General features: G+C 36.3%; 4 protein-coding genes and 1 long non-coding RNA gene across 10 annotated transcripts; 2 read left to right on the forward strand and 3 right to left on the reverse strand.

The window, feature by feature from the left end:
• Nucleotides 1-837: 837 nt before the first annotated feature.
• On the forward strand, nt 838-3730 carry LOC105963914 (uncharacterized). The gene is made up of 10 exons (XM_012988406.2): nt 838-1212; nt 1303-1381; nt 1472-1566; nt 1890-1994; nt 2110-2189; nt 2354-2444; nt 2605-2712; nt 2840-2926; nt 3186-3254; nt 3401-3730. The coding sequence occupies exons 1-10, from the start codon at nt 1006-1008 to the stop codon at nt 3554-3556; spliced, it is 1077 nt and encodes a 358-aa protein (XP_012843860.2). The 5' UTR covers nt 838-1005; the 3' UTR covers nt 3557-3730.
• A 295-nt stretch (nt 3731-4025) lies between these two features.
• LOC105963885 (membrane protein of ER body-like protein) lies at nt 4026-10289 on the reverse strand. 6 transcript variants are annotated; one of them, XM_012988387.2, is made up of 10 exons: nt 9024-9972; nt 8169-8297; nt 7209-7772; nt 6963-7097; nt 6603-6866; nt 6249-6503; nt 5886-6008; nt 5465-5737; nt 5163-5224; nt 4026-4800 (listed from the first exon to the last, which is right to left on the reverse strand). In XM_012988387.2, exons 1-10 carry the CDS (start codon nt 9556-9558, stop codon nt 4324-4326), a joined length of 2817 nt encoding a protein of 938 aa, XP_012843841.2. In that variant the 5' UTR covers nt 9559-9972; the 3' UTR covers nt 4026-4323. The 6 variants fall into 6 exon arrangements, with proteins under 6 accessions (XP_012843841.2, XP_012843826.2, XP_088675309.1 ...); XM_012988372.2 differs by having other exon boundaries at nt 6603-6869; nt 9024-9898; XM_088819183.1 differs by lacking the exon at nt 9024-9972 and adding an exon at nt 8494-8819 and having other exon boundaries at nt 6603-6869.
• A 2006-nt stretch (nt 10290-12295) lies between these two features.
• On the reverse strand, nt 12296-19691 carry LOC105963878 (uncharacterized). The gene is made up of 5 exons (XR_001173307.2): nt 19505-19691; nt 18562-18644; nt 14271-14473; nt 12606-12707; nt 12296-12524 (listed from the first exon to the last, which is right to left on the reverse strand). It is a non-coding gene; the product is annotated as an uncharacterized LOC105963878 (long non-coding RNA).
• LOC105963869 (ABC transporter B family member 19) lies at nt 12749-18515 on the forward strand. Its single transcript, XM_012988353.2, has 10 exons — nt 12749-13481; nt 13597-13651; nt 13837-14012; nt 14290-14490; nt 14606-14865; nt 14972-15285; nt 15448-15671; nt 15801-16144; nt 16224-16660; nt 16763-18515. Exons 1-10 carry the CDS (start codon nt 13182-13184, stop codon nt 18214-18216), a joined length of 3765 nt encoding a protein of 1254 aa, XP_012843807.2. The 5' UTR covers nt 12749-13181; the 3' UTR covers nt 18217-18515.
• A 1212-nt stretch (nt 19692-20903) lies between the features above and the next one.
• Nucleotides 20904-24838, reverse strand: ATG13 (Autophagy-related protein 13). Its single transcript, XM_012988343.2, has 4 exons — nt 24655-24838; nt 22764-24171; nt 22484-22665; nt 20904-21510 (listed from the first exon to the last, which is right to left on the reverse strand). The coding sequence occupies exons 2-4, from the start codon at nt 23988-23990 to the stop codon at nt 21189-21191; spliced, it is 1731 nt and encodes a 576-aa protein (XP_012843797.2). The 5' UTR covers nt 23991-24171; nt 24655-24838; the 3' UTR covers nt 20904-21188.
• Between the last annotated feature and the right edge of the window lie 336 nt (nt 24839-25174).

The raw sequence follows: 25174 nt of genomic DNA on the forward strand, positions 1-25174 counted from the left end.
TGAAAAAAAAAATTTGGGTCAAAATTGAATAATTTGTGAAAATTTGGGGTCAAATTGAGATTAAATTAAGTTAAATGATGAAATCGGAGCATTAAATTAAGTTAAAGGATGAAATTGAAGCATATTAAAATATGCTCCAAAAAAAGTCAAAATTGAAACCGGCGAAAAAAAAAAAAAAAAAAGTCAACGCCGGAGACCGGCGTTGACTGCCGGTCAGCGCCGGAATCCGGCGGCAAATTTTTTTTTTTGAAAAAAAAATGTTTGTGAATTTTTTTTTTTGGTCAAATTGAATAATTTGTGAAATTTGGGGTCAAATTGAGATTAAATTAAGTTAAATGATGAAATCGGAGCATATTAAAATATGCTTCCGAAAAAATCCGGAAGAAAGAAAAAAAGAAAAAGTTGAAAAGTCAACGCCGGAATTCGGCGGCAAAAAACTTTTTTTTGAAAAAAAAAAATTGAAAAAGAAAAGTTTTGGGTCAAAATTGAATAATTTGTGAAATTTGGGGTCAAATTGAGGTTAAATTAAGTTAAAGATGAAATTGGAGCATGTTAAATTATGCTCCAAAGAAAAAGTCAAAATTGAATTTTTGTGGTCAAAATTGGATTTTTGTGGACAAAATTAGATTTTTGTGGACAAAATTGAAAAATAATGGGGTTATAATTAAGAATTGGGTATAGATGGTCAGGGTAATATTGGGATATACATAAATGTTTCCTTTAGATATAATAAATATTAAAGGGATGGGCTTATTTTGGAATATAAAAAAGGTGGTTTATGGATTTGATAATCCATTTGATACTCCCATTGGAGTTGCTCTTACTGCGACCTGACCCCTACAATTCCATTTCATTCAAGCCAGCTCTACCGGTTTTCACATTTTCCCGTAAAAAGAAAACCCCCTTTATTTTATTAAATGCCTGCAAAGTATATGAAAGCAACCACACCATCCCCTGCAATTCATCCCTGAAATCGAAAATCTCGCATCTTAATCCGGCGATCAGATGACGAATTCGCCCGGGGAATCTCCGTCGGTCGACGGCGAGGTTTCGAGGTTGGTGGAGGAAGCGAAAGAGTTGCAGGAAACTGCCTCGTCCCTCATCTCCCGCACCTCACTCGAAGAAGACGCGCTCCGCCAGCGCGTCGCCTCACTGGATTCCCGCATCAAGTCCCTCCGTTCTTCTCTCCGGAGCTCCGGTAACTCAGATAAAGTATGCATATGTAGATGTATATACATGCATGCGATTATATCCGTGTATCCTCACTGTGCTTATTTTCTATTTTATTTTTTAAATTGCAAGCTGGAAGAGGAATTAGTGAGAGCGAGATACATATTGAGTGAAGGAGATGCGGCGACATTTCTTCCGAGCAAATCTCATGGTTCTGGTTTTTCTGTTCGGTTCTCCTCTCTCTTTCAAATTATGCAGGACCCGTGAAAATGTATGTGAATGGTTGGTTTTCATGTTTCAGGGAGGTTTTTGAGGATGTTTTTGGGGCCTATTAATGTGAGGGCAAATCGGAAGGATGTGAAATTGAAAGTGAAAGAGGAATACAATAACGTCAGGGTATGTTTTCTCTATCCACTTGTGAAACCGATTTATAATCCGTTCTTAAGCCGTTTTAGTTTATAGTTTGCTGGAATTTGGTCTCTAAGTTGATCGGATAGAAAGTGGTTTCTGTAACTTGAACTGCAATAATGTTATGATCTATCTAGCTTATGGAGTTTATCATATTTTGTCGTGAACAATGAATGCATATTATGTCTAATATGCATGAGATTTTTGTTTATCTAATTCTGCTAAGGCAATTCTCTAATTAGCTTGAGGCGCATTGGTGGAAATTCACGTACATATTTCCAGTTACTGAGCACATCTTGTACTGATGACAGGATAGAACAGCACTTTTGTTCCTCTGTTTGCCATCGCTGTTGCTTATGTTAAGGTCATGGATTTGGGGTGGATGTCTACCTGCTTTACCAGTGCAACTATACCAGGTACGTAGTATGTGGCAAGATTAACTTCCTCTGACTTTGTATCTTTTGGATATTATGCTTGTCTGCAGAAATAGATAGAACTTGTAGCATTGAACTAAAAAAAAAATTCTTCCAGGCATGGTTGCTATATCTCTACACTGGTTTGGCTTTGAGAGAAAACATCTTGAGAGTTAACGGCAGTGATATACGCCCATGGTAATTGACAAGTCCTCAAACTTTGTTCATGATAGTACTCTCAAACCGAAAGTTTCTGCCTAAGTATATATCTCAGATCCAGATTTACCCTTTTTTTCCTTGGGCATTGTGTGCTGTTGACAAGGGGACGGTAGTTTAATATACTCGTGATTTTATATCTGCAGGTGGATTAAGCATCATTACTGTGCCATGGCTATGGCTCTCATTAGTCTAACTTGGGGGATTGAGAGGGGGCACGACTGTGCTCAGAAGCAGGTGTTCTATGCATGCACTTATTTTTATATAAGTGCACTAATCCATTCAACTGAAAAAGAATAATCACACCCATAACTTTCTTAGTGTCCTTTATGTTTGTCTCTTCTTCTCCTTTTCTTTTTTATGCTTGTATGATTGAAACTGAAAATGATCATTAAAGCGAGGTGTACAATTATTTCTGAAATGGGCAATAATGCAAGGAGTTGCCATGATGCTTCAAAATAGATATCAGAGGCAAAGACTTTATACACGTATTGCGCTTGGCAAGGTAATAGTTTTAGCTTCTTACAGTTATTGGATATACCAAGGGAGAAGTGACCGACACATTCTTGTTTTCGCTTCAGTTTTATTCTTTCATTATATTCTACCATTTCATGTAATGTTTCTGATTGTAGGCCAGAAGAATGGATGTTGTTTGGGGAGAAACTGCTGGAGTGGAGGGTCAGTTACTGCTGTTGTGTCCTATACTTTTTGTTTTGCAGGTATGCTGAGTTTGTACACTTTGCTTCCAATGAAAACACAAATTCAATTTTTTTATTTTATTTTAAATCGATACTCAATTCCTTTGTATGAGTTGATATTTGTAAGACCGTCCTTCTCAGCCGAACTTTTGGTAGACTGATTTATACACTAGTGAATTTTATAATATCCACTTTTTGTCTGGATGGCTATCATTTCAGCTTGATATTTTTCCTGGTATGCTTATCTAAACGACTCAAGTATCTTCATCTCTGTTTATAGGGTTTCGAAGCTTATGTTGGGTTGTTGTTGCTTAAAACTGCACTTGCTGGATCCAGTTCGGGTTGGCAGGTAAATTTATCATCTGAATAGGTAACCTGATGTATTTTCACTAGCGTTCGTCTTCAAATGCACACTTCAGTTTCTAAGTTCAAGTTTCCCTGTTTTTCTATCACAATTTATAATGGTAGCTTGTATACCTTACATTCCGAATTCAGGTAATTACATGTGGGATACTTCTCATAATCATGGCTGCTGGAAATTTTGTTAATACGGTGCAGACCCTCGTAACGAAATCTAGGGTTAAGGCAAAAATTAGGAAAGGTAAAAGCAGACAAGAACTGAACCAAGGATCTGATGATAAGAGCTTATGATTGCGATAAGACCACTCTCGTTGAATCTATTTGCTTTAATAATGTGCCATGACTTACTTGTGCAGTTTTCATTTTTATTTTGTCTTGCAGTAGGGTTTTCGACAATAATCTTGGATTTTAGGACTTGGAAGTTAACTGTATCAGAATGTTATATATCCATTGCCTTATGTCCTAGTGTATGTGCATTCTTTAATTTTATACCTCGACAGGAAGTTCTATAATTACAATATTGCCCTTGTGCCATTGTAAATGTAGCCGTGGCAGCAAGTTTAGATGCTGTTTGCATTAGCTGCAGATAACTTGACCTATTGATACTGTCCAATTACGAAAGGACCAAATTGCCCCCAGTATACTGGAGTGGCCTTATGTTGTTTCTATCTGGGCTCTGTTGTTTCTATCTGGGCTCTGGTACATATTGGAGAATGAGATAAGAGATAACCCTTTGTATTTTTCAATCAAGAAAAAGAAAAAAAAAACATGATGACATCCATAACATAAAATGGCAATAATAAGGTGTCCGAACTGAGATCGGTTGAAGGGTCATTTAAGAATCCCCTTCGTACAAAACTGCCAACCTTCATACACGAAAAGACACGAAACAAAACCGAAACAGGAAACATTTAAAAGGGTGTCCAAAAAATGAAAGAGCCATAAACAGCAGACAAAAAATGAACAGTCCTGCTTGTAATCTCCCTCTTACCTGCAAACATTGTTGATAAATAAATTTACCTCTTCAAGTCAAATCATGAATTTTTGCAAATCACTGATCAATAAGAAGCCAATCCCAAGCCGCCACCTGTCAGTCTAATCTCAGGTCCCAATTCAGAACTTGGTTGGAACAGACCGAGCTTCAAAAGAAGCCTTTCGACTAATACACCAGCAGCATACGAGACCCCCGAGACCATCAACCCCATAATAAAAAATGTAGTGACTGATTTTACGTAAGCCTTGGGGGGCCTACGTACGTAGGCCTTACCGATGGCTAGCATAACTATGCATACAAGGGAAGCTGCGGCCATCATAGTAATCTTGAGCTGTTTGTCATCAGTTTTGCGGAATGAGAAGCCATAAACAACTGGAGCCACTAAGCCAAATACGAGGTACGATAATATTGCAACTACAATATGGAGTAGAAAGTTCTGTCTCCTTCCCAGGAGTTCTTTGTAGCGATCTCGTTCATCGTTTATTTGGTCTGATACTTGGTTGGAAACTTGCTCTATTCGGTCGGATCTAAGTTCCACAATCTGTAAAAGTTATGCATGTGAGATTGACGCAAGCTCATCTGTTAGCTGGAATTCTTGTAAGTTGTAACTAAACCAAACTTCGAAAGTAGATTTGTAACTTATCCCTTTTTTTTGAAAGATTTTCTGTAGAAGGGTACATGCTAGGAAAGCTGTAATTTGCAAAAATCTTTGATAAAATGGCAGCTTATTATCACATATTCCGAAGCATATTCATCGTATTATGATATAATTTCTTTCACGTAGAGAAGACGAAAATATGAAATCATGGTACCGACGAAACCAATTTAATTTCTCTACTGCTCATATTGGTTTGTGAGTCAACGAATCTCTTCGTAAAACAGATGAATAGCATTGCAACTTACATTATGGAAAAGGATAAACAGCCCCCCAATGAGACTGGCCATTCCCAGAGCTAAGATATTCACTGTAAATAACACGGAACGAAAATCAGACCAAAAAAACGAAACAGAAAGAAGATCATAGTCCATGTTTGATTGAAAGCATATGGTTTCATATAGTGGAAATAAGCAGCCCTAATCTAGTTTATCTTTCCAATTATGCAGAGTTAGAAACCGAACATGGTTGAGGACACACAAGAATCATTAGTATCGGAAACCTAAACAAGTAAATAATTACTACAAAATAATGTTGAAAGCGTACTTACATGTGTCAGCACCACCACCAGCTGCAGATGACACAACACTTAGGCTAGTAACGGACTCGGCTAGCCCGCCATATACTATGCTTTTAATCACTTCGATTTGAGTTTCGTTTCTCGCCTCAGTTCTTTCCCCACCAGCAACACTAATTTGTGGAGCAACACTAATTTGTGGAGCTGGTTCAGTTACATTTGAGGTTTCTGTCTGATAGATTGTACCTTGTACAGTTTGAGAGGACCCCGTTGTCTGTGCATCTATAGTTATCACGGTATCCTTGCCTGCATCAGATTTTTTATAATGATTAAATTGAGAAATATGGGAGACCCGAATTATACTATCTAAACTTCGACCAACGGGCTTTTGGCATGTCTATTTGCATTCTTTAATGCAGCCACGTTATTGATATCTTTATGTTAACGGGTCTACCTTGTGAAAGTGGAGCGCCACTTAGAGATGAAATATTGTCAAAAATCAGCGACTCGCCAGTATGGACTTCAAATTTAGTTTTGGTAATTGTTTGTTGAGTCACTTCACTGGGATAGATATGACCTGTCAGTTTAAAGGCAATACACTTAAGAAACAAAGAGCATGCCTTGGAAAAAATAAATCACGACACAAACACCAACGAAAGAAAATTGTTGAAAATGACTATGAAGTAAGCCATATAAATGAAAGTCAGACACACACGCGAACATATCCCTGACAAAAATGAGAAAGACGAGATATTTATCTGGCATAACTTGCATTATATGAAAGTAGCTATTTCAAAGTAAAACTTCAAACCAGCACCTTCTGAGTGCATTGTCTGATGTGGTATTATTGGCTTTTCCTCTGGAATGTCAAATGTTGGAGATCCTTTTTTTGGGGAAACGAGCAACTTTAATCCGCCGTGCTGTGGATACGAGATGGCACCATCAGTAACTTGAGCCCTCACAGGAAGTGTTGTTATTGATAGATCACTTTGATGACCGACGTGGATTTCTTCGCTAGTTTTTGATTCTTTTTTATATCCGGTATACCCATCAAACTGTTCCATTATAGCATCTGTAACATGAGAGAGGCATATATTCAGGGTCGGAACTCTGTGGGGTAAGAAAATTTCCTTTTTTGTAGGGCATTAGCGAAATTACTCAAAAACCATACCTACTGTCTCTGTTGCTTTTATATCAAATTTATCTCCGGCACCAACTACTTTTCCATTTATTGAAGTTTTTTGCTCTGGAGAAGGTAAAATCTTATCTCCGCCTTGCCGAGTGCCATTTTTCCCAGCAGTCCCAGAAAGTCTTTCAGAAACATGAGCAGGTGAAGGATCTGTTTGTACAAATGATTGTTTACCACTTCGATCACCTACGGTCGATGATTTGATTCCAGCATCACTTCTTTGCACATTTGTCTGAATGCTACTTCCTGCTAAGGGACCATAACATCATTAGTCACAAACAGAACTCTTTGCAGTTATAAGGAAGGAAAGAAAGAAAGAAAGAAAGAAAGAGGAAAAGATACCTTGCTCAACTGCCGTTTCCTGCTGATTTGATGCAAACGTAAACCAGTTCTTTTTTATACGCGGTGCTTGCTCATTCTGGATATTTTCTTTTGTACTTTTCCTTCCAAATATTCCGAACAACTTGAACCCGTCCCCTGAATATTCGAAAGAAAGGTTATAGTTTTGGTTTTGTAGTCATGCTGTGAAACTATATAAACTACAAAAGCCAAACACAAAAGTTCTGTCCAAACAGAAAAAAAATTTACCACATGGAATAAAAAAGCTAAAGCATGATAAGCATCTGAATATATCAGGCCCTCTGCCGCGTTCATCTTCATCTACCGCTGGTATCTGAGCATCATTATCACCTATATCATCTGTGTAATGAACTTGATCTCTGGGTAATTGAGCTGTTATTCTGGTTCGCTTAAACTCTTCATCAGAAATTCGAATTCGGCGTTTTCTTTTGCGAAGAATAACCCTCTTTGTGATGCAAGAATTGCAATTAGGACAGTACAAATCATGTGTGTTTTGCTCATGTAATACCTTTTCAACATCAAAATCTGTTACTTCCAAATCATCCCCGTTTATCAGGTCATCCTCTGCACTTTGTATCTCTTTAGAAGAGTTTTCATAACTCGTGCCATGTTCTTTAACTGTGCCACGTTCTTTAACTGAAACTTGAGAAGGTTCTACCTCGTAGTTATTGATTATGACAGAAGTAGAATTATCCTGAACAATGAACACGGGAGATGAGATGTCGAATTCTTTAGGTGCAGGACCTTTCACAGTTAGATTTTCTCCAGAATATGCAGACGTAGAATCAACACCTGAAATCATAGTTTTTAACATTTTACTTGCTAAACTTATATTAAATAGGTAATGTTGAACAGTAGACTGTGAACCTACATAACAACACGAGTCAATTGTTACAAGATTGAAAAAAATAAGAAACAAGAATAAAGTCGGTAACATGTTTTCTTTTACACAATACACGTGCCATCTTCCTATACCAGCTATCCTGAGTAGCAGAAAAGTCTAACCACATAAGTATCTATATTATGGTAAACTGTTCTCATCATTTTATAACGGTTATATACGGGTGAAACCTGGAAGGAGAGTACTATTCCTGATACTAATCTTTTATATAACAGAGCAAAAACTGTGATTTTACAAATGAAATTTAACCACGGTATCGCTTTCTACCAATAGCAGTATCTACTGACCTCCAGATACAAAATTTAAAGTTTTGACATTCATCGGCTTATGTAATTGTCCGCTATGATCCTGAATATGATCAACATGGACACTTCCATTCCCATATGTCCAAGTGCAGATTCGACACTTCCATATTCCTTCAGTCATAAAAGAGAGAAGTGATTGCAATTTTCATTGCAAATATTGCCTAACGTACACATACACACATATAAATAACTTATCGAAAGACTTCACCGAAATGGTCAAGGAAAGTTGATCTTTCCTTTAAGTTCATCAATCATCAAACTCCCTATGGGTTCACATAACTCATTCAAGCAAATTATATAATAAAACCTTATTCATCTATCTGCTCCTTCATTTTGAGTAGATTTGATGCTTCTTAGTTGCCATAGATGCAAACTTTTTACTGGCTAATACACTTAAGTAATAGTAAACTGAGACAATAGAGCCATTGATCAGTGAAAGTATGCACACCAAGAACACAACTGCACACGCACAGTACTCATAAGGAAAGGGATCAGAAAACACACATATGAAGAGAGTCAATTTTACAAGAAAAAAGATGTTGAAGGCAAATGATTTAACAGAACCACATTCCGAAATTTGGGTATATATATACACATAGAAGAAATTATGGGAGGAGAGAAAGAAGAGGGACCTTTTCTTTATTATACTTTACAGACAGGTAGGGTTAAAAAGTGGGCATGGAGTGGGGTTTTAGGCACACAAAATATTATGGTACTGTTCAACTTTATCGTTTTTGGAGACATAAAAATTATTAAGTAGCAATTAAACAGACTGATAAAATAATAGATCTTGACAAATCAGAAGCGTTTGAACTATTAGTACAACAAGTAGCTTACCTTCAACTTTGTCGTAGGAAACAAGATTCTCTGGTTTGTGCTCCCCATTTTCAAGATCCTCCTCCGTTTTCTTCTGCTCTCCCTCCTTTATTATGGCTTCTGATTCATTTTCAAGAACCGCCACGTCACGCTCCTCTGTTTTCGGCTCTTCAATTTCAGAAGTTATTAGCTCTTCAATTACAGCTATTTCTGGCGGAGTTTCGTGGCCGTTGCTGTTGGAAACTCCATCACTACTTGGTTGAACATCTTCAGTGGTTTTGCTGGCATCCTCGTTTCTTGATTTTCTTATTACCAGACTAGATTCCTCCTCCTCCTCTTCATGTTGTTCCACCTCTGCTTCCTCCCACTTCTGCTCTTCCTTTTCCATCTCCACACACACACACACACACACACACACACACAGAGGTGGAGAGAGAGAGAGAGAGAGACAGACAGACAGACAGAGAGACTGAGACTTTGTTTGTTTATAAATATGGACACTAAAAGCTGTCAAAAACATGTACAGCATTTGCGTGCAAATGTTGCAGAAAACCATAAAAATATTAGTTTAATTAGAGGATTATAATTTAATAATACAGCAGCTCAAGTAATAAAAGAGGAGGGAGGCTTATCTCTACAGAGTTGACAATATGAAATTCATAGCAATAAATGGTGTGGCTGGCAGGCAGTGTATAAAATCCCGAGATTCTTGCATCACGTCCACCAAAGTGCTATAAACACACAACTAATTTTACAAGGTTATTATGGTCAACAAGTCGAGGTTTTTATCCCTTGTCAAAAAAAAAAAAGTCGAGGTTTTTATCTATCTAAAGTCTTTTTGAACCAGTTCAAGATTAGAGTGAATGAATTCCTATGAACAAGTAAACTTATATTCTTGTTCTATTTTTGGGGGTCAATTATATTCTTTTTTTATAAGAAAAATGGTTTGTATAGAAATGTCCAGACCTATAAATTATTATTATTATTAATAATAACAAAATGTGCGTATTTATTGTCTTCACTCATAATTGTATGGGATAATGTGAACACACACACACACACACACACACACAAGAAAATAAGAATTGTGGACCCATATTCATGTGACAGTGATTTAATAATGAAAATTATTAAGAATTGCAAACATTAAATCGCACTACCTACCTAAAACGTGTAGATGGCAGATAGATGCTATATGAATTTAAGCTAATAGTTTAAATTTTTCGTTACACTACGAATTTTTTTTCCTTGAGTAGAAAAATAAAATCACCCAAAAACTTCGACCACGTTTTTTTTCAGATTGCTGAAAAGTCTCACTCATAGTACTCATGTCTTTGGCCCACAGCCAAATTTAATAATGTTATCTATTTGTACTTGGTAAATTTTAAGAGACGTTTTCTATTATTGTGATTATCTTGAGTGATGTATAGTTACTATCAACTTTTACAACTGCCTATCATAATTTTGGACGCTATAATTGTTGTGGGTCCCAATGCATTACTCAAATTGATATAACATCCAAATTTTATTATAGATCTACAACTTGTATTAGATTATTGAGTTGACTAATAAATGCTTAGAATATTGGTGGTAAGTAGTAATAGTATAATACTTTGGCAATGAAATTGTAAAGCTATTATTCTCTCTTTAATTTCTCGTAATAATTTTGGTTGTTAACGGGTGATATTCAATTTGAATTCACCCCATCTTATCCGAAGAATTTTATATTTCTGAGCTACTTACTACATAAGTCATAAATCATGTGAAACAGCGTGACATTCTATTATTATAGTATTATTCGGTCCAAACTTGCAATACTTAACTTTGAAGCACCATCCATATGTAGTATAACTTAATAAGAAACAACTCACTACATACATGTTATAGTTGGCCAAACATCAAAATTTGATTTTTTTTTAATTTAATTTTTAATTTATAAATATCAATAAAATGTGGTTGGTGGGTCAACTTCCTAATAATATTTTCTCCTTGACCTGTATTCAAGACCTGTCTTATCGATTAATTTTATTTTCTTTAATTTATATTACAATGATTTATTAGCTATGGACAATCACGTAATTTATATTTACCACTTCGTTGTGATATACTTTATTTCCTTCTCTTTGTTTTTTAGGTACTATTTAAGGTACATGCACAAAAGTTAATTTTTTTTATAAATAATATCATTTTAATAGAAAAAATCAAAACAGTAATTAAATATTTTTTTTCTCTCCAAGTAATTAAAATAATGATACAGGTAAAATAATAATTATGACTTGAAATCCGAAAACAACACATAAACACTACAATGAACGAGAACAATTTGACCCGCCCCACCCGAAATTCCCGGGTATTACCCGTCTCGAATTTTTTTGGACGGATATGGGATTGAATTTTTTTTTCCGGTTATGGGGATGGAGACAGGTTTGTAGGTACCCGCCCCGCATGACATTATTTATATATATTTTATTAATTATTATATTAAAATATAAATAATAAAATATTTAAATATTATTAAACCCGTAAATAGATTGTATTTTTATTTAAAAACAACTCGGAAATTTTGTGGGGCGGATACCCACTGCTACCCATGGAAATTTTACGGGGCGTGTGTAGAAATACTAACTCATAAAATCCGAAATTTTGACGAGACGGGGATGGAAATTTTCAGAGCGGGATGGGGACGGAGATTGCAAAACTCACCCCATACTCGCGACAGCATGAGAAATGGAAGGAGAATATAACTAAAGAAGTATTGACCAAGTCCAATTTGGGCTTCCCTCAGGCCAAGTCTTCATTTAATTGGCCATTGGGTTTTTCGTATTATTTTAAAGTCTTGGTTTAATTAGAAGGGTCTTTTTTGTCTTTTACGAAAGTCAGATCTACTAAATAAGCAAATGGGAAAATACAGAAAGAACGTGATTTGAATTTTTGACTTGGCTGTAATAATAATAATAAAAAATAAATAAATAAATAAAGACATCATCAGAGGACTGGTCTGGAAAGATTTTTCAGACGATTTTTTCAAATTTAATTATTGATCAGTTAAGGTAGCTTTCTTTAGATTAACATATCTATGATATGAATTAACTATTAAGTGAAAGGAAAAAAAATTCTCTATCTTTAAATTCTCTTTGATATACTACTAAACATAGTAACATACCTTTAAAATATGTGATTCAATTGGGACGATTTTGGATTATATAAGGAATGAAATTGGTACACTTTAAAGATGATGAGGGACTAAAGTGAAATGAAATGTATATTTGAGGCTCATTTGTAATAGGATTTGATTTTTTATTTTATCTTTTTTTTTAAGCTAAAAGTTGTAATAATAAGGATGGTAATGGAGATTTGGAGGTATATAAATCTTACCAAGCATTACATTACCTAAAATGAAAGGGCCAACAGCAGGGATAGCCGATGCTCAACGAACAACGACGCACCACCTTGTCATCCTTAATTTCGTCTGTCCTCTCCGACGAAAAAACTCACACACCTGTACATCTTTCACTCCATAACCTGAGTTATTAGTCATTAAAAATATTATTAATGAATGAAATGCAGAATTTGACCATGAATAATACGTAGACTGTTTTTTACCTTTCAGCCTGATTTCCTTGTCCAATGTGATTAATCAACAAGTCCAGATTCTAAGTTTATAGTTGTCACTACGTCGTCTCCCGAACTCCTGGAATTTGGAATCTGGATAAAAAAAATCTCGTTACTAATAATACTATAATAGTACTCAAATATTCTAGATTTTCTACTTGGATCTCATACTAAAATAGGAATTGTCAAACTGCATCGGTGCATCGCTTTGGAAAAATTAAGGCGACGTTTGGTTACTGGTAACGCCACAAAAAATTAAGGTTTCTGTTCACAAAGAAATAACTGAAGAGAATAAATTCCTGATGCTAGAATAACCGGTATCAGATACCCGTTCCAAGTCCATATTATATAACAAACTTTCAGTAAACTAACAGCTTCTGTTTTGTTTTGTGTGTCCTTTTGCGAACGAGCAGCTATCAACATCGAACCAGGATGTCACCATAAGAGGAAAAACCCGATAACTATATTACAACACCAAGGGATATCCAGGAAATATTCCTTGTCAGCATAGGAATCATAAAATCTATTTAAATCAGAGTTAAATCCAGCATATCAACAGCACACTGCATGCAAACTTCAAGCTGCAAAATATCAACTGCTCAAATATTGGGAAGTATGCTAATTACAGATGAGGATCGAGATGAAACGGAGATGTCGAAAAAGGACGTTGCCTCTCAAACCTTGTCATTCTATCAACTTTTGAGCCAGGCAGATCAGTTAGACTGGATTTTGATGTGTCTCGGTACCTTAGGTTCCATTGTCCACGGCCTTGCCCAACCCATCGGGTTTCTTCTACTAGGCAAAGCTCTTGATGCCTTTGGTAATCACATCGATGATACCGATGAAATGGTTAATGCTCTTAAAAAGGTAGGTACATTGCGTACTAAACTGCTCAAACTATTCAAGTTTATTTCTTCTGATTCTTCTCTGTTCTGAATATACAAGTAATAACGGAGTCTTATATCCTTTCTGCTTTGACCAGGTTATTCCATATGTCTGGTACATGGCTTTCGCTACATTTCCAGCTGGAATACTAGGTAACTTTCATGGCTATACTACAGTTCAATAAAGTAGACGAATAAACGAACTCTGTGATAAAACCTAAGGATGTCAACTTACAAGATGGTCAATGATCCAACCAAAGGGAGATGATCATTTTATGTGGGAATAAAACTAATACAGCAAATATTTCTCTTAAATAGAGTTGTTATTTTAAATGCAGAGGTAGGTTGTTGGATGTATGCAAGTGAAAGACAAGTAAGACGCTTAAGATTAAGATTTCTGAAAGCAGTCCTTAGCCAAGAGATTGGGGCCTTTGATACCGATTTAACGAGTGGAAAAATAATCAGTGGTATAAGCAGTCACATGTCAATCATTCAGGACGCAATTGGTGAGAAGGTAACTAACGCGAGTCGACTGCATGCGTCACTTATTCAAAATGAAACTGTTGTGATCTTAGCATATTTTGTTCAGAAAGCATTTCGCTACCTGCACCTGGCCTTCACCTAACTTGATTTCAACAAGAATCATCAACTTTATAACAAATTTCATATGCAGAAAAGGGTTCAACAAGACATGCTAGCACCACATAATTTTTCACAAATAAAATCAGAGAACAAACATAAATCAACAAAATATGATCTGATTTCGACTTACAATTATCTCTGGCTGACAGTTGGGACATTTCCTATCATGCTTTGCGACTTTTTTTTCCGGCGTCCTGATTGCTCTTATATGCTGCTGGGAAGTGTCACTTCTAGCATTGTTTGTTGTCCCCATGATTCTCATAATTGGTGCTACTTATACAACAAAAATGAATGCCCTTTCAGTAACAAGGATGGCATTCATGTCGGAGGCTACTGCAATGGTAGAACAGGTAAATAATCAATATCATCATCAATAATTCATTGGAATCCTTAAACACGTATGCTAACTTTCTGGAAATTTAAGTCAAATTTACATAGAGATATTCTTTCCCTGCCATATGACAGTCAATTTCCCACATCAAAACTGTGTTTGCATTCGTTGGAGAGAAATCAGCAATTAAATCATTCTCAGATTGTTTAGCAAAGCAGATAGGCATAAGCAAGAATGAGGCATTCATAAAGGGGTTTGGGACAGGTATGTTCCAGATTGTAACATTCTGTTCTTGGGCACTTATTGTATGGGTTGGAGCCGTTGTTGTGACAGCAGGGAGAGCGCGTGGAGGAGATGTTATTGCTGCAGTTATGAGCATTCTCTTTGGAGCTATGTAAGAAACAAAATACTTCCGTTATGCTATGACTATCACTACGTTTTATCCAGTGTTCATTCACAAATCACACCACATTAAAGCCATTTCCCCTTTACAATTCCAGATCACTCACATATGCTGCACCAGATATGCAAATCTTCAATCAAGCAAAAGCTGCAGGAAAGGAAGTCTTTGAGGTGATCAAAAGAAAGCCATTAATATACAGCAATAATGAGGCAAAGACACTGGACCAGATCAACGGCAGCATAGATATATACGATTTGCATTTTGCTTATCCATCCAGGAAAGGAACTTTAGTTCTTCAAGGTTTTTCATTGTCAATCCCAGCAGGAAAAGTAGTAGCGCTTGTTGGAAGCAGTGGGTGCGGCAAGAGCACCATCATGTCACTAATAACAAGATTTTACGACCCTGTAAAAGGTAGACCTAAGATGCAAATAAGCTATCTTTTATTTTTTTAATGCCTTCTCCGGTGCTATGCTTTCTATGCACTCCGTAAAGAGAACAAGACAGTTTATATTGTATGTCAATTAAAATACCTTCAAGGATACTCGGAAGCCTAACTGCGTCCACACCCCTCAGGTGAGATTCTCGTTGATAACCACAATATCAAGGATCTTGATCTAAAGTCTCTCAGGAGAAACATAGGACTAGTTTCACAGGAGCCATCACTATTTTCTGGAATCATCAAAGACAACATTAAGGCAGGAAACCCCAATGCAGATGATGATCAGATCCAGAAAGCAGCTCAAATGGCTAATGCGCACTCTTTCATATCCCAGTTTCCGGACCAATACTTGACTGAGGTCAGATAAGTTACAACTTTAAAACCTTTCAATATCATTTTATTTATGTGTAAATACATATAATAATATGCCATTGCATTCAAATTCGAGAATTTCATCTATGCTGAAGTAGCTTAATTGTTGCACTAGGTTGGACAAAGGGGCGTCCAATTATCAGGTGGTCAGAAACAGAGAATTGCAATAGCTCGAGCCATCCTAAAGAATCCTCCAATTCTCTTACTAGATGAAGCCACCAGTGCCCTTGACACAGAATCAGAAAAGATAGTTCAAACAGCCATTGAGGCAGCAATGCAGGGGAGGACAGTCATCTTAATTGCCCACAGATTATCCACCATTGTAAATGCAGATATGATCGCTGTTGTAGAAAATGGAATAGTTGCAGAGACGGGAACACATGATTACTTGCTAACCAACAACAAGTTTTACAATAACTTGTTTGAAATACAGAATATCAATCAAGAAAGTGATACAAGGTTCATAGCAGACTAAAGTTGCTTATTATTGCTTAGTAATAATAAACTGAAATAACAGTTTTAACTGGTCATGTTACAGGGTAGAGGATTCAATAGAAGGCGGACCAAGTATACAGACACGGATTTCATCTCAGCTCCTGGACCAATCTGATGAAACTATGGAAGAAAACAGAATTCCACAAACCCCTCACAAGAAAGAGGAACTGAAGGAAAGAACTGAAAATTCTATATTCTTCAGGATCTGGTTTGGCTTAAAGAAGAGAGAGGTTGTAAAGATTGCCATCGGCTCTTCTGCAGCAGCTTTTGCAGGGATCTCTAAACCTGTTTTTGGATTCTTCATCATAACTATAGGAGTGGCATACTACAAAAACGATCCAGAGCAGAAAGTAGGAGTATACTCATTAATTTTTTCGGCGGTAGGATTTCTCTCATTGATTGCCCACACTTTGCAGCATTACTTATTTGGAGTAATTGGAGAGAAGGCAATGACAAACCTAAGGCAAGCTTTATATTCAGGTATGATATTCCTTCCCAATCTAGATCGTGTATAACTACTCCATCAGTGTGAGAACTTTAACAACAACCACTTGCATCATAAGGAGCAATTATATCTTGCAGATATACTACGAAATGAATTGGCTTGGTTTGAGAAGCCTGAAAACAGTGTGGGATCAGTTACATCACGGGTTATCAATGAGACATCCACAGTCAAGACCGTTATTTCCGACCGTATGTCTGTTATTGTTCAATGCATCTCCTCCATATTGATTGCAACAATAGTCAGCATCAAAGTCAACTGGAGAATGGGTTTAGTCGCTTGGGCTGTGATGCCCTGCCACTTCATCGGTGGGCTAATTCAAGCTAAGTCGGCAAAAGGATTTTCAAGTGGTAATAATGCTGCTTATTCAGAACTGGTTGCCCTTGCTTCTGAATCAGCATCCAACATAAGAACCATTGCCTCTTTTTGCCAGGAAGAGCATGTAAGTGAAAAGGCAAAGATTATTTTGGAGAAGCCACTGACGAAAAGCAGGATACAAAGTGTCAAATATGGAATCATTCAAGGTGTATCCCTCTGTTTATGGAATATTGCTCATGCTGTAGCATTATGGTATACAACTATCCTCGTCGAGAGAAGACAAGCCAGCTTTGAGGATGGAATAAGATCATACCAGATATTCTCTCTCACAGTACCATCAATTACAGAACTGTGGACGCTTATACCTACTGTTTTCTCTGCCATCAGCATACTTACACCTGTATTTGAAACTCTTGATCGACAGACTGAGATTGAGCCAGACGAACCAAGGAAATCACCATACGAGAGCATTAAGGGGGAGATAGAATTTCGAAATGTCCATTTTTCATATCCCTCAAGAGCAGAAGTGACTGTACTTGACAACTTCAACTTGAAAATTGAACCTGGATCAAAGGTTGCTCTTGTTGGACCAAGTGGAGCCGGGAAGTCTTCAGTTCTAGCACTGCTGCTCCGGTTTTACGATGTCAAAGAAGGAGTACTACTAATTGACGGGGAGGATATTAGAAGTTATAATCTGAGGAAGTTGAGAACACAAATTGGCTTGGTGCAGCAGGAGCCACTTCTCTTCAGTTGCTCAATTAGAGATAATATATGCTATGGGAATGAAGGGGCTTCTGAAGCAGAAATCATACAGGCATCAATGGATGCAAACATACATGAAGTGATAAGCAATCTGCCTAGAGGATATGACACATCGGTAGGGGAAAAAGGATGCCAACTTTCAGGTGGCCAGAAGCAAAGGATAGCTATTGCTAGGGCTCTACTGAAAAATCCAGCAATAATGCTTCTCGATGAAGCTACAAGTGCACTTGACGCCGAATCCGAAAGAGCTATCATCTATGCTCTGAAAGGACTAAAACAGAGAACGACACATGTCACAGTCGCACACAGGCTGTCAACTGTAATAGACTCAGATACCATATTTGTTATGGATAAGGGGAAAGTAGTTCAAATGGGTACACATGCAAGTCTAGCAGCAGCTAGTGACGGAGTTTACTCAAGACTTTCCAGGCTCCAGAATTTCCCAGAAAATTGATGAGTCTACATATACATACAGCAAGCAACTAAATTAAAGTAGGAGTGTTTTTTCTTCATTGTATTGACCTTGAAGCCTCCATGTTATGTCAGTTGTAACAACTTATAAGCTTGGATTTATATGAACTATAGTGATAGTGTTATAGATAGATGTAAGGTACCTGGAATAAGTAAGAAGTTTAAGTTTACATACCAAAATTCAAGAGCAGGCCATTGTATTGACCTTGAAGCCTCCATGTTATGTCAGTTGTAACAACTTATAAGCTTGGGTTTATATGAACTATAGTGATATGTTATACATAGATGTAAGGTACCTGGAATAAGTAAGAAGTTTAAGTTTACATACCAAAATTCAAGAGCATGCCGTCCAAGGTTTTGGGCTTCTCCAACTCTCTCCTCATGTGCAATCCCAAGATCAATAAATCAGAACTGAAATGAGACAAACAAGACAAAACACATCAGAACCTGACACTGAAGATGCCTATCGAGAGTCCTATTTTGTATAAAATAGCAGGACTGCCAAACTGAGGTATTGCATGACCCCATATATTAAATACACCGTGAGTTTTAGAATGTCAGACTTGTGATACATAAAGCTCCAATTATGCCAATATCTGCAAAACGGTTTTGCGACTCGCAATAATCAGCAGTCAAGGTAAAATTTCACAATGAGATGGAAAACACTTAGCGTAGTATAAATTCTTCACTATTTCTCTAGACTCTTTCATTGTGCCCATTTAACATGTGCAGTAGAAACAAGTATAATATATTTCGATAGATAACTGCTAGTAAGACAAACTTTCTAGATGAATTCCTCCATAATACAAGGTCCAACAAAGGATTCACGGACAGAGAATAGAAGGTCCATTCAAGAAATTGCCAATCATCTTTACTTATCGACTTCATGTGACTCTCTTTTGTTAGTTTTAGGCCATTAGATCTCCTAATCACCCTAGCTTTATCAGTATCAGAGCATATCGCAAGAGCTCCAGTAGTAACGAAAGGTTTTCAACCAATGACATGACATACACAAAATCGTACACCAAACAGATCACAACCAGTGAATCAGCTACATAAAGGATGAAACATGAAAACAAAATTACTTCCAGAAAAAGCAAATAAATAGTACTGTTCACTTCCGGGGGAAACGAGACTACACAAAAATCATAAAATAGCAGTTGATTTACGCTCACTCGCCGAACAAACAATCAGATAGTTTCCCCAACAAAGCAAATATTTATCGCAGAATGAAAAACAACAGAATTGAACAAATATTGCAAATTACGTACAAATCGAAGCGAACGGAGCGAGAACGAAATGTTGCTGCAAATTCAAAACCTCGAGCGTAATTCTCATCTGCAAAATGTACATTCCAATCCTGCGACTATGAACGCATATATACAAACAGAAAGTTGGAGAATATTACGTAAACACCAAAACAGAAAAGAAACGACACTTGTTGTGTCGTACTATCATAGTTTATGCGAACAAGAAGAATACAGAGAATATACCTCCATGGAGAGCTTTGGTATTGAAAATTATTTGTTTTTATTTGGGTTCCAAAATTTTCAAATTTGAGAAAATGAATGAAATATTCGGAGTGGTGGAATTCCACGTATAGGGCTTTACATTTATGGTAAATTCCAATTTTCCTTGTACTTTGGCTTGATATCACTTCACCCCTTCTACTCTCAATTGCATCGGTTTGACCCTGTACTTGAAAAATTGTCTCAATGTGGCCATCGTGGTTAGTTTTTAGACATTTGATTTTAAGACGGTCTGATCTAAGTCTAAAAATTACAAAAAAACCACCCATCTCAGTTTAAATAATTATTAAAAAAAATTAAAATTTTAAAATTAAATTGTGGTTGTCGTCGTGGACTATGCTTTCTTGTTATCTTGAAAAAAAAATTATTTTTTAATTTTTCTTTTTGTTTTTTAATAATTATTTAAACTGTGAGGGGTGGTGTTTATGTAATTTCAGAGCTGAAACCATACGGTGTTAAGCTTAAATGTCTGACAACTAACAGCGAGGGTCACATTGAGACAATTTTTCAAGTACACGGGGTAAATCAATACAATCGAGTCTAGAAGGCGGTAAAGTAATATCGAGCCAAAGTACAAGGGGGAAAGTGGAATTTACCTACTTTTATTATATAGTTGATGAAAATTAGTTTTCTCCAACTTTAAACCCTAACATTTCAGTAAATGTGTTCTTTCGTTGTCGGAGTTCGATAATCTCTCGTTTTTTTTTTTTCAGAATGCACAGTTGGGTATTGTGATTCGACAATATTTAGTTTTGTTGTTAGAGATATGTTTATTATCACCAATCAATATTTTGTTTATAGGAAGATACGAGTGTTTTTATATTTTGGCTGTAATGAATTCATTTACATGGGCACTGTATAATTTTGTAAGTTGTTCTAATCGTATGATTGTTCTTTAATATTTGTATACGTAAAACAAAGACATTATACGAACAAAGACATTCGTTGGATGTCTTCAGCTGTCCGAACAACGGGAGAAACGGCCCGGTCTACTATATCTCACACTTGTGTATGAACTCTTAGCATTACATTGAACAAATACAAATACTTCAAAATATGTAAATACATACTAATATCAAGCAAATTTGAGTTACACATGAATTTAATCACTTCTATATTCAAGCTACTAGTACAACAAGAATTGACAACCAGATTATTCAATAAATAGCCAGCAAATGTTGTTAGCTTTTACCATATTATGTACAGAGTTCCACTGGTTCTGTGTTCTACACAAATGCTGTCTAAAAAAAAGACATGAACCGTATTTGCATGTCTTAAAAACTACCGCCACCAATAAGCCCGAAACTGTAATGACACAGCTGATATAAATGCAAATTAATTCATCTAAAAAAAAAAAAAAAACTATCAAGAACAATCTATACAAGCTAAATTTAACTTAAAACGGCAATGTTACAAACACAAATTGTTAGTTCTCGATTTTTCCCTTGCCAGCCATATGAGCATTACTCTTTGAAAGTAGCAGATTTTTCATTTCTTTATAAGTCTTGAGTTCTTCAAGGGCGTCAGAGGTTTTACGAGGGTTGAAAAATTCAGAGGCAGCTCCAATTTCACCCTCCATTTCGATTTTGGAGGATTGAGAAGAATTATAACAGCTAGAATCTTGACGAAGAGGAGGAGCTGTTCGGAGCATGTGGACAAGGGCACCTACAGCTGCATCCTGAGATTTCTTCGCTGTTGAAGATGTCTGTGAAGAAACTTCTGAACTGTTTCTCGCATCCAGATTTGGACTGCATTGAAAACGAGAAAGAAAAAAAAACGGAAACTAAATTGTGGTGAGCAAATGCTTTTTTAGATCACTTGATATAGAAAGGGAGGGAATTTGAGGTGAACAGAACAATGATATTTAAATCACCATTATTTAATATGTATAGTAAGTTCATAGGAAACAAAAGTAAATTCTGGAAAAATGGCTAAAAACTATTGGACTGGGATATAAAAGCCAATATCACAGTTATTTATACTCATGTTTCACGAGCTGAGATATATCTTATAGAAAAATAGGTGGGGAATCCTAAAGCAGATTGGAAATATCGTCGTTTAGCAAAAAGTATCAATACAGTAAAAATGCAGGCTAAATTAGACTATTTTCTATATTTTATGAGACTCACAGTGAAGCCAATCTGAAGAGGTTTCGTGATAATATATCGTCGTTTATAGTTTTGGCAATTCAGGTTAAACTTTGACTGAGATTCTGTTAACATCACGAACTTCAAAACTACACTATCTCCAGAAATCAAGGGAAAAAAAAACAGACAACTACGAAAATGTTTGAGCTATTGCAGTGTTCTAAAATGGGAGAATCTTTAAGACCTTGATCGAGAAAATTCATGAAATCCTAGAACATCTCGTTCTTGTGACACAAAATAGTTATTCCAGATAGATGATGAGTGGGTATTATGTAATGCATCACTATTTTAGCATCAATGTTGCACCAGGGACTCTTAAAATCGGAACAAAATCAATATATCGAACAAAAAGTGATGCAAGCATAATAGGTAGAGATAACTACTTCAACAAATATCATTCCAGTGAAGTTATATTCGGAGCCCTAGAAAGTAAAAACGATAGTTGGATTTCCAGTGTCCCACTTCAAATGTACGGTTAAAACCAGAAAGTGAACTACACAATAATACAAGACGACGTCACGTTTTTCTTTATGTACAGTTAATATGGGAAATTTTAATTCCAAGCATTTCTTACCTCATTTGCATATCAGGAGGGTCCACATCATCCACAATAAAAGGACACGAAAAATCACAATCGCCAAAGTCATCCTGAAAAGACAATCTGCTGGAGCTCCTCGAGAATCCTACACGTGGAGAACTACTCGAAGACAGCAAACTCGAAAACCGCCCCGAATCCTCTTTGGCATCTCGTGACACCTATAGAAACACACACACACACGTAAATAAATACTCAACAAGTAGAAACCACGATGAACTCCTAGAAAAAAAAAGGCATGATATATAGATATATATACCTTCTGGCCAAGACTTATCGGAGTATTTCTCATGGATCTTATTCCAGACGAGGACTCATGTGACGAAGGATCATACTTCGTGTTTCTAGGCGATAGAGGCGGAAGAGAATGATGCCTACTTGGATCAGATAAATTAGGAGAAAGATATTTAGGACTTCTGCTCATCATCGGATGAGGAATACTCACCGGACGGCTCTGAATATTCCCACCGGAGAAATACGTAGGCGGAGATGGAGAAGGAGAAGAAGACAACGGTGGAGAAAGCAAATCCTCCGATGAAGTTTTTTGAAAAGATGTGAGCCGTTGATTCTGATTCTTATTAATGTATGCGTCAGTAGGTGAGTGTGAATACTCGTACGGCGAGCGATATAAAGGTGGAGAGCCACTGAGTGGTTGATTATGATTATGTAGCAAAGAAACATCCCTATGAAGACCACCACTTGTCCAGCTGTGCCTTCTTGAAGGAGCTGAGTGATGATTTTCTCTTATCGAAAATGCCCTCATAGGATCGGTAAGAGGGCTGCCCACATAATCAGTAATGATCTCCAAAGGACAAGATACGAAAGCATCGAGATTAAAATCGGATAAATCTTCGCGATAAATTACTGATACAGAGAGACGGCCTTGTTGAGCTTCGACAGGGACAAAACTGTACTTCTTCATTGAATGTTCCTCATCTCTTGAAAACGGAGAACTAAACGAGCAGACTTTGTAATTAATATCGAAATTACAGCTCTGCTTTAAGGAGCTTTTTTTCCGAAAGGCTTTGTAAGCTGGGAGGAGCCTCAGCATTGAGTAAACTGAGCGAAGCAATATGATTGACTTTTTATACGTCTTCTTGTAATCGCTAGTTTGAGGGGGCGTTGACCTTTGACTTTGAGACTCGTGCTGAACTATCCATCTTTCTACGACTGTCTCTGTGAAGACATCGTTCGACAACATAGTGTGTGAAGAGTTTGGTGATTCTCTGACGAGTATAATATCGATTATCATTGGTTCCATTAAAGTTCTATTCCAAAAACTCAGGCTATCCATGGCTGAGGGGCGATCGCCTAATGCTAAATTGAACCATTTATCACTCTTTTTTATTTCTCCGCTTCGACTAGATGGGCGGTTTGCTGGAACCCTCGAGTCTAATATAATGTGCAGGCTTTTTAAGAGAAACTGGTTGAGGATTTGCTCAAACCTTCCATTTTCACCCTGGGAAGGATAATTGTGCAAATCCATTTTCTTTATTTTTTTTAACCAAATCTCAGCCCTGGGTTCCCACCTTCAAGTATACCATGAAATTATGGATCCAAAATTTGAGAGATCGACTCAAAAAACTCAGTGGCAAATCTATAGTAATGGTTTTTCCCAGAGGCGAGTTACCTAATGCATGCCTCTATATATATATGTGTATGTACACCTGAAATAAACGCCAGAAAAATAAATAAATAAATAAATAAAGCATATAATTAATTGAACAGAAAAACAATTAAAATTAAAAATTGAACACTAGGGCTAATCATTGATATACAGCTGAATGTTGCATGATGTGGTTTTACAGTCATGCAGCAGAAAATATATCGATTCTGGAGAAATACACAAACAGCATCAAAAAGTTTCTAGATTCGAGATTCAAAAACATTCCGGCTTGTCGAGAATTTAAAAATTAAAAAATTAAAAATTAAAAAATTACAGAACGGATCGAGAATCTCGATTAAGAACAGCCCATAACTATTCCCACTCACAATTTCAAGTTCGACCAACTGATTGAACAGGAAAGTAAGGGAAAAAGAAAACTCCGATAATCACTAAAAAAATGACAGTATATCGAGATTCAGCAGTGTAAATGGTGATTTTGAAATGACGAACTGAAAATGATTTAATCAAATACAATACAACTTACTTGAGACAACATGATTTCTGGAATTATAGCCGAGTCTCGAGATCAAAATTTGGCAGAGATTTTAGAGAGAGAAAGAGAGGAGAGAGAGAGAGAGAGAGAGAGAGATTGCGTAGACTACTTGCAGTGAGAGAGAGAGAGAGAGAGAGAGAGAGAGAGTGACAAAAGCTGTTTTTATGGTTTATATATACATTTTATATTTATAAACATATATATATTATTTCACATAAAGTTTGGTATATTATTAATTATTTCTTTTTGTTGAATTACTAATTAATTAAGTATATTCTTATCGGGAAATATAAATAATTTCCAAAATGTGAAAAAGCTTGATGTCAAAAAAAAAAAGTGAAATAGCTTCCCTTTTTTTTCTCTTTTTTTTTTTTCAATGTTCATTTGTAGCTAAGAATCATTTGATGTTGATTCGAACATATCTTTATGACCCATATGCAACAATAATTATTATTTTATTTTTTAAAATATATAATATTCTTTAAATTGATAATTCAGTTGTAACTTGTAA

This window comes from Erythranthe guttata, chromosome 6 (assembly GCF_056151865.1).
Source record: "Erythranthe guttata isolate IM_541 chromosome 6, IM_541, whole genome shotgun sequence".
Classification (NCBI taxonomy): Eukaryota; Viridiplantae; Streptophyta; class Magnoliopsida; order Lamiales; family Phrymaceae; genus Erythranthe; species Erythranthe guttata.